Below are 16900 nucleotides of genomic sequence, written 5' to 3' on the forward strand. Positions count from 1 at the left end.
TGATATGTCTGGCAACCACAAGCACGGAAGGAATCAAGTTGGTTGACTGGGGGACGCAACAAGGCCTGTTCTATAAGAACTTGAGCAATGCCAATTGTGATCAGGCGCGTGGAACATTAAATGTCACAGTTAACAAACTAGTATGCCTAAGGAGAAGCTCAGGGCAGTTGGGAATGAGGAACAGCAGTGCCTGAAGTTGCAAAGCATGGCAATGAAGGTTCCCTTGATACTTAAAGCAGTTGTGCATAAATCTAGCGCCAGTATCACCCACTGTAGTTCGAACTTTATAACCCCTATTCTATCTGTATGCAGTTACTTGTTGGATTAAGTTCTATTCAAGTAATTTGTTATTAAATTGCCTAACCAACGTGAATGTTGACTGCAGGGTCCTATTTTGGGTAATCTGTTCATTATTTGTATCCTGAACGAGAGAGGTTGTTAGACTCCATTCAGTGTACGTGAGCACATTGGCTAGTTTCGTGGATGAACTGCATAGCCAGATTCACTGATTCAACTGTAACTCTTAATTTTAAAAAATTGAATTGCTCGAATAATTGTGTCGAGCCAGTCGGTATTTTTTAATGGATTATGGCTGTTAGCTATGATGAGCTTACTGACATCTTAATCATATTGAGCAAAGCAATGTTTAAATGGAATTTTAAGTTAGATTTGAATTTAACCAACATACTAGCAAAATGCTAAAGAACTAGGGGCATCCAAACCCTTCTTGGGGTCGAGAAAACAGGGATCATGGGAGATAACAATTGGCCAAAGTACTACCTCATACCCAAATACACAACCCAGAGAGATTCCCTCCTTACAGGATCTCACTGGCTGGGTGTAGGGAATAATGTTGTCAGTATCCATCCCATAGGGATAGGGACGAGAGCCATGCATGGTTTTAATAGCACCCTAAACTGTACCCTTGAAATTTCCAGCAGCTGCCATGAGTTGACACAGGTGGCACATTGTGGAGAAGGGGAATACTGTGTGACCACCAGCGAACCTTAATACCAGAATGGTAGCATCCCCTGCCCAGTGATCAACTCGAGTTTCTGCTTCCACCCACAGGCCCCAATGACAACCGGACATTCGGCGATAACTCACATCTGGCCTCCCCGTAGGGAGTGGATGAGCATAACCGATGATCTAACGGAGGACTTGTTGAGATACCTGCCTCCCGAGGGGAAGTGAATCCCTAAACTGCTGGAACATCTACTGAAGGGGAGGGAATGAAGCAGTATTGCTGAATCCAACAGCAGGTCAAGCAACTGGGAGCGGATGTGGTAGCCAAACTGGAGGACACGTCATGGTGGGAAGCGGTTTGGGACTGGGGTATTAGGGTGGACGTTCCCTGGAAGAGAATTGATTCCCATGTACTGGTAGCAGTGCAATTGCTAATTGCTATTGGACTTATGGTTGAATGTTGTACCCTGGCACCTAAATTGAGATGTTAGATGTAATTTAGAAAATGTAACCGTGCAAATCTAACCACCAGTCTGGCCAACAGTGATGGAGCAAGGAGCACTTAGCGTTAGTTGGCCAGCATGCTAGTAGCCTACTGTCAAAAGGGGGGACTGAAGTGGTGTACCCCGGGAATACAGCAGGCTTGACTAAAATTGCTGTAATTTATGTAGAATCATACAAAGTATCAATCCCAGACTAAGCCTGGTCACTAGGACACAGGTGAGGTCGTAAGCTCGTCAAAACCGGTAGGTTCCTCGTATTATTCGACAGGCAGAGGATCACAGGGTAATGGCTACCTTGGGCCAGGTGCTGGCCAAGGGCCAAAAGGGGGTCTGTAGGGGAGACTGGCATAGGGAACCATGGGATACTTGGCGTAACTTAGGTCCCTGTAACTTGAGAAAGCTTGCCTGCTAGACACACAAATTATATGAATACCTAATCAGAAGGAAACAAGCTCAGGAGGAAGACACCCGAATCCTATGAATAGCCTAAGAATCCTATGAATAGGGTAATCAAGGGGTTGCTGAGGTGAATAATATAACCAAGGCAATAGATGAGAAATAATGTAATTAAGAAACAGTTTACCAAGTAAATCTCCTGTAAAACTGTATAAAATGACCACTGGAACAACGTACTAGCAGAACCCCTACAATCATTCGTGACAATAGGACTTCTCCTTGCATGCTCGTAAATAAAGATCGCATGTTTGTACAAGTCATCTGACTCTCGAGGCATTTTTGGGTACCGGGGCAAGCCCTCACGCACTTGGGACAGTTGCAAGCCTCACACCCACATCTCTCGGCTTGCACACACAGTCAACTATTCAACCATGACAGCCACATCACCCAAACATTGCACCACACTCACTGACACACTTTCTATTCTCTTGCAGGACAAGGTAGTGCATAACCTGAGACAGCGGGACTTAACCAAAGGAGGACAGGCACGGCCTTAGCCAGATGGAGGGGATGGTGGCTGCCATCATTGGAGCAGCCATCATTAAGGCCATGGTCAGCAAAGGGGCTGAAACCATCAAAAGATGATGGTTTCCTTAAACCTAATCCTCCTTCCTGCATCCCATTTTTCCCTCATCCCACAATCTCTCTGATTTACAAGCTGCAGATGGTGTAAGCATGCACCTCTTGCTTTCTGCCTTCCCCTCACAACAACCTTATCCTTGTACCTTTCTCCTTTCAGATAACCAAGAACTGCAACCCAGCCAGACAGCGGTGGAAGAGCAGGAGGTGGAAGAGCAGAAAGACAGTGATGAAGAAGAAACAATGTCACTCAGTCTCACACTCCCAGCCAACTGCTCAGATACAGACACTACTTGTGTTTTAAGAGTATAGCTTAGAGGTGGGATCTGCACGTGGTGAGACACCTTGCACAAGAGGCCTGCAGCTCACCTGAGGGTGAGGTCACACATATGTTCTGCTGCAGAAGACTCAGATGAGCACCTCAAAGGGGAAGCTACAGAAGAACACAGATATACACAATGACATTCATGGTGCATTGGCAGGCCTGCCAGAAACCTCGCGGAGTCCAACACCAACTTAGCACAGGGCCTGGCGTAGAATTTGGAGCCCATCCTTACTAGCATGTAAGTGGGAGCCAACTCCATTAACACACTTCCGGAATCAACCATGATGCAGCCTTTATGGCTGATGTCTCAGCTTCCATGGAAACACAAGCAAAAGCCACCCAATGTCTTTGTGCTGCAGTGGAAGCTCAGACTTCTGGAATGCAAGGTTGGTGGTGGAGGCTGCAGATGGCCTTGCAGGACACCCTCGAGCAGTTCTGGCCCTAGAAGGCCCGGCATCAGAATGCTTTATCTCGGCATGGGCAGCAGCAGCCTGGATGGGTTGACTGGGTAGCAAAAGCAAGGGCACTGGCGGAGGACTAATGCTGTCACCCTGAGGATGGACAGCAGGTTTGCGTTCCATGGAGCGACTGCAACTCCACTGGGCATGCCTCAGAAATCCTCGTAATCTGTGGAAGGACAGATTGCTGGACTGCTCTAAAAGCCCCTTTGAGCACTGGTCTCCGCATTCCTGATGGCAGCAATCAGAGCCTGCATGGCGGCTAGCTGCACTTGCATGGCAACAAGATGAGCTTGCATGACCTCAGTCTGAGCTTCCACTACAGCACTCAGATGTTGGGTGGTTTCCATTTGTGCTACAATGGAAGCTGAGATATCAGCATGAGGCATTGCATCATGGTTGGGTCTGCAAGTGATCCAATGGAGTTGACCACCACTTACACGCTGGTAAGGATGGACTCCAAGCTGTGCAAAACCCTGTATCAAATTGGTGCCAGATTCCTCCCTGCTCCTTGTTAGTACTGCTGGCTTTCTGGCAGGCCTGCCAATGCACAAAGCACTTCTGTGTGCATGCCCATCAGTCTTTTCCTGTACGTCACCGCATTGCAGTCCTCATCTGAGTCCACAGCCTCAGAACCCAAGTGCAACCTCGAGCTCCAGCAAGCTGGCAGCTGCACCTCCCTTTTCCACTGCTCTGGCTGCAGGTGACTTGTACCCAGTGACTCATCACAGGCAGTTCCCATCCATATGCTACCCTCTAAGATACGTGCAGTGTCAGTATCTGAGCTGGTGGCTGCGTGTGAAAAGCAGTGATGATGATGTTTCACCCAGGCTTCATTTTATTTGCTGCCTTTCCCTTCTCAAATCCTCCTATCTGAACAAGCTGGGCCAAAGGTCCATTTGTCCATAACATCCTTCCTGCCTCACTTGTACAGCTGCCCTATGGTTACACCTGCTCAAATACACCCACCCTGCCACCTAACCCCATAGCAGAGGAAGTCTCGGAAATCTCAAGGGAATACCAAGTGAGAGAAGAGACTCACCATCTCAAGGCTCCATCTCTATTTTTATCTGCTTTACAGAAAGAAGCTAGTATAGAATTGAATTTTTACAATATCAACTTTCAGTTTAGAATTAGATCATTTGTCATAGAATCAATAAGTTGAGTGTGTCACCCCTATGGCCCCCTGGCTGAGAGCACAAACTGAGCAGTGGCAGCTTTTGGTTTATCTGCTGAGGGATTGTGTTTGAAATTTTAATTAACATCACAGTAAATCCAATTATTATGGAAAATAAGGTACTGCTGCTGCATTAATTTGATAAAAGACTAATTACAAAGAGGCAGAATAGTTCATCTGAGTTATTCATCCCAGGATCTTAACCTTAACAAGTTCTGAGAAAAGGAATTAGATTTTTGCTTCTATAACTTACCTTTTCACCCAGGTTTGTTGTGTACAACAAAACTCCACTACCTGGAAGCAAGGGTAACTTGGCCCCCAGCGGCAAATTCAGAAGTTGTTTAGACCCTGCCCCAACGATTGCTTTACTGCTCATACACTGTAAATCAAAAAAAATGTTGATTTAATTATGGATAGGGTGAATTTGAACACATGGAATTCACAGTACCGCAACTTGTATGAAGCAGAGGTGTTTTTATGTTTTACTATAATTCATGAACAATACAATCACAAGGTGCTCAGATCATTCTGTGAGCTGCAGTTTCACTTGTATTTTAACAGTATTAACTGTTGCCTTGGGATTTTTTAGTATTGCACTGACACTGAATCATCACACTGAGACACTTGAAATAGCTTGACACAATGTTACTTCTGGAGATAGATTTTCTGCCCATTGACTACGAATGGGTGGGATTCCATTTCTTGAAGCACATGCAAGACTGTTGTGCAAATGCATCTTGCCATTCTGGAACCAGCAATAACATGACTGATGAGTCAAACAGTGTTTTAGTTGAGGGAAGAGTAAAGGCCAGGACACTGTGGTTACTCATGGCACTCCTTCAATAGCACCATGGGATCTTAATTACATAACTGGTCCACTAGAATTGACAGACGGAGCCTCAATTTTACATCTCATCGAAAGATTGGCACTTCCAGAAATGCAGCACCTGCTTCCTACTGCCCTTGTGGAATAGTTCTGTTTATGGAAAGACAATATCAGGGAGAATACTTTCATTATAAAGTACTTCCTAGCTGCCACAAAACACTCATATACCCATCTCCTGCTGTCAATTTAGTAACTTCCATATTGTGTCCATTCTCGCTTCAAGCTTGCTACAACCAATTGGTATGATTTTTTTTCTAGGATTACGTATCTACCGACTGCCAGTCAAGGTGGTTTGAAGCACCAACATGTTACTTAATGAATCCAATCCAGGATATATGCAGACCAAAACATTCCCCTAACTTTATGATTCTCACTCAGGAACAGAAAATGTTATCAACATGAATTTTTGTGAGCAGGAATTTATTATAAACCATGCGGAAGTATGCGGAAGTATGGGGTTGAAGGTGATTTAGAGCTTTGGATCAGAAATTGGCTAGCTGAAAGAAGACAGAGGGTGGTGGTTGATGTCAAATGTTCATCCTGGAGTTTAGTTACTAGTGGTGTACCGCAAGGATCTGTTTTGGGGCCATTGCTGTTTGTCATTTTTATAAATGACCTGGAAGAGGGTGTAGAAGGGTGGGTTACCAAATTTGCAGATGACACTAAGGTCGGTGGAGTTGTGGATAGTGCCGAAGGATGTTGTAGGGTACAGAGAGACATAGATAGGCTGCAGAGCTGGGCTGAGAGATGGCAAATGGAATTTAATGCGGAAAAGTGTGAGGTGATTCACTTTGGAAGGAGTAACAGGAATGCAGAGTACTGGGCTAATGGGAAGATTCTTGTTAGTGTAGATGAGCAGAGAAATCTTGGTGTCCAGGTGCATAAATCCCTGAAGGTTGCTAACCAGGTTAATAGGGCTGTCAAGAAGGCATATGGTGTGTTAGCTTTTATTAGTAGGGGGGTCGAGTTTCGGAGCCACAAGGTCATGCTGCAGCTGTACAAGACTCTGGTGAGACCGCACCTGGAGTATTGCGTGCAGTTCTGGTCACCGCATTATAGAAAGGATGTGGAAGCTATGGAAAGGGTGCAGAGGAGATTTACTAGGATGTTGCCTGGTATGGAGGGAAGGTCTTACGAGGAAAGGCTGAGGGACTTGAGGTTGTTTTCGTTGGAGAGAAGGAGGAGGAGAGGTGACTTAATAGAGACATATAAGATAATCAGAGGGTTAGATAGGGTGGATAGTGAGCGTCTTTTTCCTCGGATGGTGATGGCAAACACGAGGGGACATAGCTTCAAGTTGAGGGGTGATAGATATAGGACAGATGTGAGAGGTAGTTTCTTTACTCAGAGAGTAGTAAGGGCGTGGAATGCCCTGCCTGCAGCAGTAGTAGATTCGCCAACTTTAAGGGCATTTAAGTGGACATTGGATAGACACATGGATGAAAATGGAATAGTGTAGGTCAGATGGTTTCACAGCTCGGCGCAACATCGAGGGCCGAAGGGCCTGTACTGCGCTGTAATATTCTAATTCTAATTCTAATTCTAATGCACTGCAAGTGAGAAAATCACAATATATCTACAATAATCTTTTTCATTCAATTGTTAACAAGTTAGTGAGGCTTTTAAACAGTACAAGACACGCATTTCCAGTACTCGAGCCATAAGGTAAGGAGATTTGTGTGCAGTGGAGCAAAGAATACACATAAGGTAATAATGCAAGAGGATGATAACCAGAAAAAAAGGGTGTGCCTGGTGTGGCAGCAGGCAGCAAAGAGGATCAATATATTGCCGCACAGTTACTGCACTTAGGATGTATTCAGGAAGAAGGTATCTGATCATAGGAGAAATGTAAAGATAAGCAACAAATCTTAGTGTGGATGTATCCAATATGGTTTATGTATTGGTAAAAGGTCATAGACCTGAAACATTAACTGTTTTTCTCTCCACAGATGCTGCCTGGCCTGCTGAATATTGCTAGCATTTCTTTCTTTCAGATTTCTAGCATTTGCAGTATGTTGCTTTTATATTAGTTTCTTTGGTATTTAATAACTTGGATTGAGTGTGTGCAGTTGGTCGTGTCTCCTCAATCTAAAGCTGTTACCCTCTCCACATAAAGTCAATATTAGATATAATTAGTAAGGGGTGGGGGGACATAAAGATTGCGCAAACCTAGATGACAGGGCCCAGCTGTTGGCTTGTAACACTATGTTAACATAATGTCTTTGTCAATTGACAACACTGTGTTTTAGCTGCCTTACTTGTGTGCCAAACAGCGTAAACAGCATGCAATAGACAGAGCTAAGCGATCCCACAACCAACGGATCAGATCTAAGCTCTGCAGTTCTGCCAAATCCAGTCGTGAATGGTGATGGACAATTAAACAATTAACTGGAACAGGTGGCTCCACAAATATCCCTACCCTCAATGATGGGAGAGACCAATATTTCAGTACAAAATATAAGGCTGAAGCATTTGCAACAATCTTCAGCCATAAGTGCCAAGTGGATGATCCATCTCGGCCTCCTCCTAAAGTCTCCAGCATCACAGATGTCAGTCTTTAGCCAATTTGGTTGACTGCACATGATATCAAGAAACAACTGAAGGCACTGGATACTGCAAAGGCTATGGACTCTGACAAAATTCCGGCAATAGCACTGAAGACTTGTGCTCCAGAATTTGCCGCACCTCTAGCCAAGCTGTTCCAGTACAGCTACAAAACTGGCATCTACACAGTAATGTGGAAAATTGCCCAGGTATGTCCTGTACACAAAAAGCAGGACAAATCCAACTCGGCCAATTACTGCCCCATCAGTCTACTCTCAATCATCAGTAAAGCAATGGAAGGTGTCGTCAACAGTGCTATCTAGTGGCACTTGCTTAGCGATAACTTGCTCAGTAACGCTCAGTTTGGGTTCCACCATGGCCACTCAGCTCCTGACCTCAATACAGCCTTGGTTCAAACATGGACAAAAGAGCTGAAGTCAAGACGTGAGGTGAGAGTGATTGCCCTTGACATCAAGGCAGCATTTGACTGAGTATGGCATCAAGGAGCCCTAGCAAAACTGGAGTCAATAGGAATCAGGAGGAAAACACTCTCCGCTGGTTGGAGTCGTACCTAGCACAAAGGAAGATGGTTGTGGTTGTTGAAAGTCAATCATCTCAGCTCCAGGACATCACTGCAGGAGTTCGTCATGGTAGTCTCCTAGGCTCAACCATCTTCGACGTCTTCATTAATGACCTTCCCTCCATCATAAGGTCAGAGGTAGAGATGTTCGCTGATGATTGCACAATGTTCAGCACCATTCGCAACTCCTCAGATAGTGAAGCAGTCAGTGTAGAAATGCAGAAAGACCTGGACAATATTCGGGCTTGGGCTAATAGGTGACAAGTAACATTCGCACCAGACAAGTGCCAGGCAAAAAACATCTCAAACAAGAGAGAATCTAACCATCGCCCCTTGACATTCAATGGCAAAAATCGCTGAATCCCCCACTATCAACATCCTGGGGGGTTACCCTCGACCAGAAACTGAATTGGAGTAGACACATAAATACCATGGCTACAAGAGCAGGTCAGAGGCTAGAAATCCTGCAGCAAGTAACTCACCTCCTGACTCCCCAAAGCCTGTCCATCTACACAGCACAAGTCAGAAGTGTGATGGAACACTCTCCACTTGCCTGGTTGGTTGCAGCTCCAACAACACTCAAGAAGCTCGACACCATCCAGGACAAAGCAGCACACTTGATTGGCACCCCATCCAAAAACATTCATTCCTTCCACCACCGACTGACAGTGGCAGCAGTGTGCACCATCTATAAGATGCACTGCTGCAATGCACCAAGGCTCCTTAGACAGCACTTTCCAAAGCCATAGCACCTTCCAAACCCAAGACCTCTACTAACTAGATGGACAAGGGGAGCAGATGCATGGGAACACCATCACCTGCAAGATCCCCTCCAAGCCACACACCATCCTGACTAGGAACTATATCGCTGTCACTGGGTCAAAATCCTGGAACTCCCTTCCTAACAGCACTGTGAGTGTACTTACCCCACACGGACTGCAGCGGTTCAGGAAGACGGCTCACCGCCACCTTCTCAAGGGCAATTAGGGATGGGCAATAAATGCCGTCCTAGCCAGCGACACCCACATCCCATGAACGAATAAAAAAAAAATACAACAGGTTTTGGCAGAGCTGCAGCATCATAAGTAAATGAAACACTACCATTACAATGTACCATATTTCCTCTTGACAGGAAAGATAAGGACCATTAGAAAAATAACTCAACCAATCGGACCAAGATGCTGTACATTGTAAGAAATGTGGATTCTGTCATTTTCTGGCCTTTTTATATCTTTTTTATTATGAATTTTATATACTTTCATGTATGTATATCTATGTCTGTGTGTGTTTTGTATAACCTTTTGGTAAATAAAGAGTTAATTTTAGATCTGTGCCTTACTGAAAAAAAATGCTGCCTATACAGTTTGAGAGAACCAGAATTACATTGTGATAGGGACTATCAGCTTAAACAGATAAAGGGAAAGAAAAGAACAGATATCAAAATCTATGTAACAAGTTGTTATCAAAATTTAACAGAAAAGCAGGACAAGTCTCGCTAGAAATGTATGATCTAATGGACCTCAAGATTATAATGGACTGCTTGTGTACCAAGGACACATTATTTGTGCATGTGATCATGATTAATGCACAAATGGAAGTATTGACAAACAAAATGGCATGACCACTTGAAACATTGATATATATGAACCAACGAATCAGTGCACAGGCTACGAAGAATAAAAGAACAGACCTGGAGAGGTTCATCACACAGATTTGAAGATGACAAAGGGAGAGACAAGAGAAGAAGAGTCACGAGCCATCTGTGCCACTAGAGCTGGTGGAGAGTAAAGGCCACCTGGACTAGAAAATCGACTGCCTTGGATTTGTTAAGTATTGCTTTTAGCCTTAATAAATCATCCTGCTATCCCCAGGGCCACATAATCTATATCCCAGAGTACTAAAGGAAGTGGCCCTGGAAATAGTGGATGCATTGGTGGCCATCTTCCAAAATGCTATAGACTCTGGAGCAGTTCCTACAGAATGGAGGATGGCAAATGTAACCCCACTATTTAAAAAAGGATGGAAAGAAAAAACAGGGAATTACAGACCAGTTAGCCTTACATCAGTGGTGGGGAAAATGCTAGAGTCCATTATAAAGGATGTGATAGCAGAACACCTGGAAAGCATAAACGGGATTGGACAAAGTCAGCATGGGTTTACGAAAGGGAAATCATGCTTAACAAATCTACTGGAGTTTTTTGAGGATGTAACTAGTAGAATAGATAAGGGAGAACCAGTGGATGTGGTGTATTTGGATTTTCAGAAGGCTTTTGATAAGGCCCCACATAAGAGGTTAGTGTGCAAAATTAAAGCACATGGGACTGGGGGTAATATACTTGCATGGATTGAGAATTGGTTGACAGACAGGAAACAGAGAGTAGGAATAAACGGGTCTTTTTCCAGGTGGCAAGCAGTGACTAGTGGGGCACCGGAGGGATCAGTACTTGGACCCCAGCTATTCACAATATATATTAATGAATTGAGTGAGGGAACTAAATGTAACATTTCCAAATTTGCAGACGACACAAAGCTTGGGGGGGGGGGGGGGGGGGAGGAATGTGAACTGTGAGGAGGATGCAAAGAGGCTCCAATGTGATTTGGACAAGTTGGGTGAGTGGGCAAATGCATGGCAGATGCAGTATAACATGGATAAATATGAGGTTATCCACTTTGGTTGTAAAAACAGAAAGGCAGATTATTATCTGAATGGTAATAGATTGGGAAAGGGGGAGGTGCAACGAGACCTGGATGTCCTTGTACACCAGTCGTTGAAAGCAAGCATTCAGGTGCAGCAAGCAGTTAGGAAGGCGAATGGTGTGTTGGCCTTCATTGCAAGAGGATTTGAGTACAGGAGCAAGGATGTATTACTGCAGTTATACAGGGCCTTGGTGAGACTACATCTGGAGCAATGTGTGCAGTTTTGGTCTCCTTATCTGAGGAAGGATGTTCTTGCCATGGAGGGAGTGCAAAGAAGATTTACTAGGCTGATTCCTGGGATGGCAGGATTGATGTATGAGGAGAGATTGGGTTGAATAGGTCTATATTCACTAGAGTTTAGAAGAATGAGAGGAGGTCTCATAGAAACTTATACAATTCTAACAGGACTAGACAGGCTACATACAGGGAGGATGTTCCCAATGGCTGGGGAGTCCAGAACCAGGGGTCACAGTCTCAGGATACAGGATATGCCATTTAGAACCGAGATGAGGAGAAATTTCTTCACTCAGAGGGTGGTGAACCTGTGGAATTCTCTACTGCAGAAGGCAGTGAGGACAAGTCATTAAATATATTCAAGAAGGAGATAGATATATTTCTTCATGCCAAAGGGATCAAGGGATATGGGGAGAAAGCGGGAACAGAGTACTGAATTAGACAATCAGTCATGATCTTTTTTGAATGGCGGAGCAGTCCCAAAGGGCATGCCTACTCCTGCTCCTATTTTCTATGTTTCTATGTTCCTACATTAGGTGTCTCCTAGTTCGAATGCTTATTGTCTGGTCCAAGAACAAATTATAAATAAGGTTCTAAATCTTACAATTGGCACCCCAGATAGGACCAGACTAGGACTTGGAATATTTGATGTTAGTGATTAGGGACCTTGGTAGTGTTTAGCCAGCCATCATTCATGCCAGGGAAGGAAAGCCTTGGGGTTGTGGGAACAGTAGAACCTGCCAGTTGGTTAAAGGCGAGTGAAAAGATGGCAGGGAAGAATAATAACATTCCGTCAACATACAAAGAGAAATTAAAGTGTTAGATAGTGAGGTCCAGATTTTGTTAACAGTATGTTTTTAACAAGGGAGAAAGAGCTCCCTGCAACAAAGTAGTTGTGTTTATTCAAGGGAGAATAGACAGTAAAAAGTTGAAAGTAGACAAAGCAAGGGAGCTACTTACTTATGATCTACTTGCTTACAAAAGTGATGATTGGGCACAACAAAAACAAACCTAAGTAGCGAGGTTGAAACAACAATTACAAGAGCTGCAAGCACAGAAAGGTCAGGAGTTTAAACAATTGAAAAAACAAGTCCAGAGTTTAGAAATGGAGAAACAGCAAAACGCTGCAACGTTGCAGCAACAAAGCTTTACTCATTTACAGGTTAATTCACTAATGGCTAAATGTCAGTAACAAGAGGAAGAATTGAGTACCTGTACTAGGGAGAGTGTGAAACAACCAGCACCGCCGAGAGCCAGATCACTTTCAGTGTAAGCTGAAAATTTAAGAACTAAAGAAGTTGGGTAGGCAGCAAGCTCTGGTGTCCACCACTACAAGAAGGGGCAAGCTCCTCTGAGAATGGAAGGATGATCGGGATGCTTGTGTGTCTGATGATGAAGAGATCACCCGTGTTCCTGTAATGACACACTTCCCCGAAGGCACATCTGTCCCCGTTGCTGCCATAACACAAGGCAATATTAAGAATGCGCAAGGTCCAACAGGCCACCCTGGTTTACTAAAAGCTGTTTGGCTCACAGCATACCAGAGACAGTTCAAAAATAAAAGAAAATCCTGGATTAGGGAAAATGTCTGAGAGAAAAAGAAAATAAGTTAAACAGCCCACAACCAAAGTCAAAACTATTGTGAGAAAGGAATATGTGTGTTACATGTTTTGTTTTAGTATTTGTGTCTGTTTGAATGTCTGTTCTTATCTTGCATGCCTGTGCTTTTTCTGCAGAGCTAAAAAGTCATCACTTTGTAATCTGGCTGTTGACATTAGAGGCATGAGTTTGTTACTTGTCCTCCCTATGGGTCTATAAACATATACAAAAGATTTGATTTAGAGATACAGCACTGAAACAGGCCCTTCGGCCCACCGAGTCTGTGCCGACCATTAACCACCCATTTATACTAATCCTACACTTATCCCATATTCCTACCACATCCTCACCTGTCCCCTGTCCCTATATTCCCCTACCACCTACCTATACTAGGGGCAATCTATAATGGCCAATTTACCTATCAACCTGCAAGTCTTTTGGCTGTGGGAGGAAACCGGAGCACCCGGAGGAAACCCACGCAGACACAGGGAGAACTTGCAAACTCCACACAGGCAGTACCCAGAATTGAACGCGGGTCGCTGGAGCTGTGAGGCTGCGGTGCTAACCACTGCGCCACTGTGCCGGAATCACGTTTTGGTTGTGAATGGGTTAATGCTGTGTGTGATCCTTAGGCTCGGGAATAGTAATTTAACACATTTTTATCACTTTGAATTCATAACCCATTACAGGAATCCATATTTCTCTAAGTTGTTTGGAATTAAGGAAGTGTGAATGTCATTGTTGAGTGTGTTCATTTCAATTTAAGATTGTGCACCCAGAAATGGGATATAAAAGCTGTATTACATTTTAAATTAAAGATGCTAGCGTAGTGTTTTATTTTTAAAGTTAGTTTTGCAACTCTGAAATGGCATCATTTGTTTTGTAAGATAAGCTTCAGTCTTGAAATCTTGAAGATGTCTGACAGAAATCCAATTTGAAGTTTCAAAACCATTTGCTTTAAAAATGCTATTACTTTTTGTTTCAGTTTAAATTAAAGACATGCCTTACTGACCTTTTTTCCCAAATGAGGTTAAGTAACGAACATCAGGAATTGAAAATTGGTTTAAGGAAAAAAAAGGTTAAAAAAATGGAGATATGGGAAAGATTCTGTCCCCTTTTCTACTGTTAAAGAGTTGCAAGGTTGTAGTGCTGTCTTTAACTCTTTTTACAGTAAGAATGTTAAGGTTCTATTTAACTGTGAGAACTAACTTTTTCTTTAGTTTAATTACAGTCATTTGGAAAGGCACCTGAAGAAAGCATAAGACAAGTGATGTAATTTATCTCTCTTTTTAAAAAGGCATGTGCTATTCTGGTCTGTGTGTAGTTAATAAGTATTGGTCTGAATTAAGTTTAAATTATTAAAGTTAACTACCTGTTAGGTTGGGAAAACTGGAATTTCATTTGTGGCTACAATGAACTTCCAAATTATTATGTCAAGGTATGGGGGAGTCTTTAATTTCAGATATAAGACTCACTCATACAACATTGGCAGTTTTGAATTTTATATGTATATTGTTGTGAATTGGAATTTGGGATATTTCAAGTGATTCTGTTTGTTATTTCATCTCGGTTGTACCAAGAAAAAATTCTTTGGTTAGAAACCTCTTACAAAAAGAAGTTAAAATGTTTGGAAACAATTGGGTAGAATTTTATGAGTGCCATGGCATTCCCAACAGCGGGAGTGGAAGTTGTCGTAACTTCAACTCCCACCGCAATTCCCACACGATTTTGTATTTAAATCAACTATGCGGCGACAAGCACAGGGAACTTGTGGGATCATGCGGTGGGTGTGGGCTTTCATTGGTGGAACCAGCCATCACTGCCCCAAGTATCATGATCACCACAGATAAAAAACATTCTGTGCTTGCAGCCTCAAGGAGCAGCAGCCTTCCTTTCATGTATCTTCAGAATAATTTGAAGCTTACACTTACATCAAAAAGTTTTTGCCTCCCTTATTTTGTGAAACTCACCACCAACGTCACATCATTTATTTTCCCGACAGTCAAAGTGAATTAAATGGCAGCCAGCAGGCAGCGTCCCAACCCATGGTTCAGTGATGCCTCCCTGCAGGTTCTCCTACAAGCTGTCAGGGAAAGGTGGGAGGTCCTCCTCCCTGCAGATGGAGTAAAAGATCCTCCCATTTCACCAAGGCGACCTGGATGGAGGTAGTGGAGGAGGTCTCAAACCGTGTGGTAACTCTGAGAACATGGGTACAGTGTCACAAGCAAATCAATGACTTGTTCAGATCAGTGAGGGTAAGTGGTCCTGGCGCGGCTGCTCCTTTGATTCTTCCATGGCTAGGTGTCTTTAAGGCAGAGGGTATATACGCAAGGAATGCAGTTGAATGCATGAGCAGCCTTGGTGCCATTTACTCAATGATGAGTAATCGTTGTTTATGTACTTGATGAGTCGTGCGAAAGCCACAGCAGAACGAGTGATGTTGATGCATGTATGCAATGGTTGTGATAGATCATTTGCCATGTCATTAAATCTGCACTGTCTGTTGTAGGAGAAACGAAGCTACAACAAGCGCAAGCATGTTCAGACAGGAGGAGGGTCCCTGGCATCAGGCTGCTGACTACGGCTGAGGAGGAGGCCTCTGAGTTCATGAGAGAGGTGACAGGCAGGGCTATCGGAGATTGTGAGGCAGAAGCCACAAGGTTTAAGGATGAAGTGTCATCTCAGCTCTTGCAGTCATATGTAGAAACTGAAGGAAATTGTGTGAACTCATGTGAAGCACGGTTCAAGTGTCTCTGTTTGTGTCTCTACTGCAGGTGCCCGCACTTGAGTAGCACAACACCGTGTGGTCCACGAATCCTCCTCTGGGGAGCAAGAAGAAGACAATACCCCAGAGGGTGCACCATCACCTGCCTCTTCTTCCACCTCTGCCAGTGCAGTTACATCCACATGGCCCGGTGGCGGGGGGATGGTTTAAGAGTAGAATCTGGGTCACAAGCTGGTGTGCACAACACAGACAGGTACCAGCAGCTGAAGGAGCATGTGCCAGCCAGGTCTCTTGACAATTGGAGGACTGTTGGGGACCAGGCCACTGCTCAGGCCCACGCTCATGATGACCCTCTGTTTGTCTCTATGTGAAGTCTGCTGGATGTGCAGCAAAGCCATGTGCAAAATATGTCAGAGATGCTTGAGGTCATACGTGGCTTAGTGCATGCCATGGAGGAGTCCATGCAAGCCATGACATGTGCCACATCCCAGGCATTTGAGCATATGGCTTCTTCGATAGGGAGTCTGGAAAGCTCCATGGTGAGTATGGTTGACCACTCAAGCCATACGTGATCTGACCTGCACTCCATCGCTGTTGCCTTGGGGTCCATTTAGCAGAGTCTAAGCGGGAGGGGAATGAGGAACCCGAGTCTCCCTCCAGGTGCTCCTTCCCCTCTGGGAGACAGGCAGGCACCATCGTGCGCACAGCTAGAGGAGGAGCGCGTGCCAGCTGCCCCGGGGCCTTCCTCTCAGGACACCCCCAGGGAAAGCAGCGTCTCATCCTCCCCCCAACACTGACCCCCATACCTCCAGCAGGCGAGCACATGGCAGATGCTCAAGCAGCATGGCTGCACTCCCCCAGTAGGATAGAACCATCAAGTCCCTGTTCCTCCAGAGGACGCCCACCACGGTCATCCACAGCAATGGAGCAGCGCACTGAGCAAACCACCTCCACCTCAGCTGCTAATGTCGGGGTAGCACCTAGACATGTGGCAGGAATAGAAAATTGAAACAGTTTTGAGCTTAAAGATGGCACGGGTGATGTAGAAACGTTAATGAATGCAAAGATGTATTAAAACATTTTTATTTCTTGCAAAATTTGATCCACTCTCAGTAATGTTTTGCTTGGTTACAGATGGATACAAAGAAGGTTTTAGGAGGCCTATGGCAAG

At 44.3% G+C, this 16900-nt stretch overlaps 1 protein-coding gene across 1 annotated transcript in view; it reads right to left on the bottom strand.

Moving 5' to 3' along the window:
• The window catches only part of LOC137377424 (titin homolog), a 138104-nt gene that overhangs the window by 107482 nt on the left and 13722 nt on the right, over positions 1–16900 (bottom strand). The window contains exon 2 of the mRNA XM_068047003.1: positions 4718–4843. Within this exon, the coding sequence (XP_067903104.1) occupies positions 4718–4843 (126 nt within the window). The remainder of the gene's footprint in view (positions 1–4717; positions 4844–16900) is intronic.

This window comes from Heterodontus francisci, chromosome 15 (genome assembly GCF_036365525.1).
Source record: "Heterodontus francisci isolate sHetFra1 chromosome 15, sHetFra1.hap1, whole genome shotgun sequence".
NCBI classification, from domain to species: Eukaryota; Metazoa; Chordata; class Chondrichthyes; order Heterodontiformes; family Heterodontidae; genus Heterodontus; species Heterodontus francisci.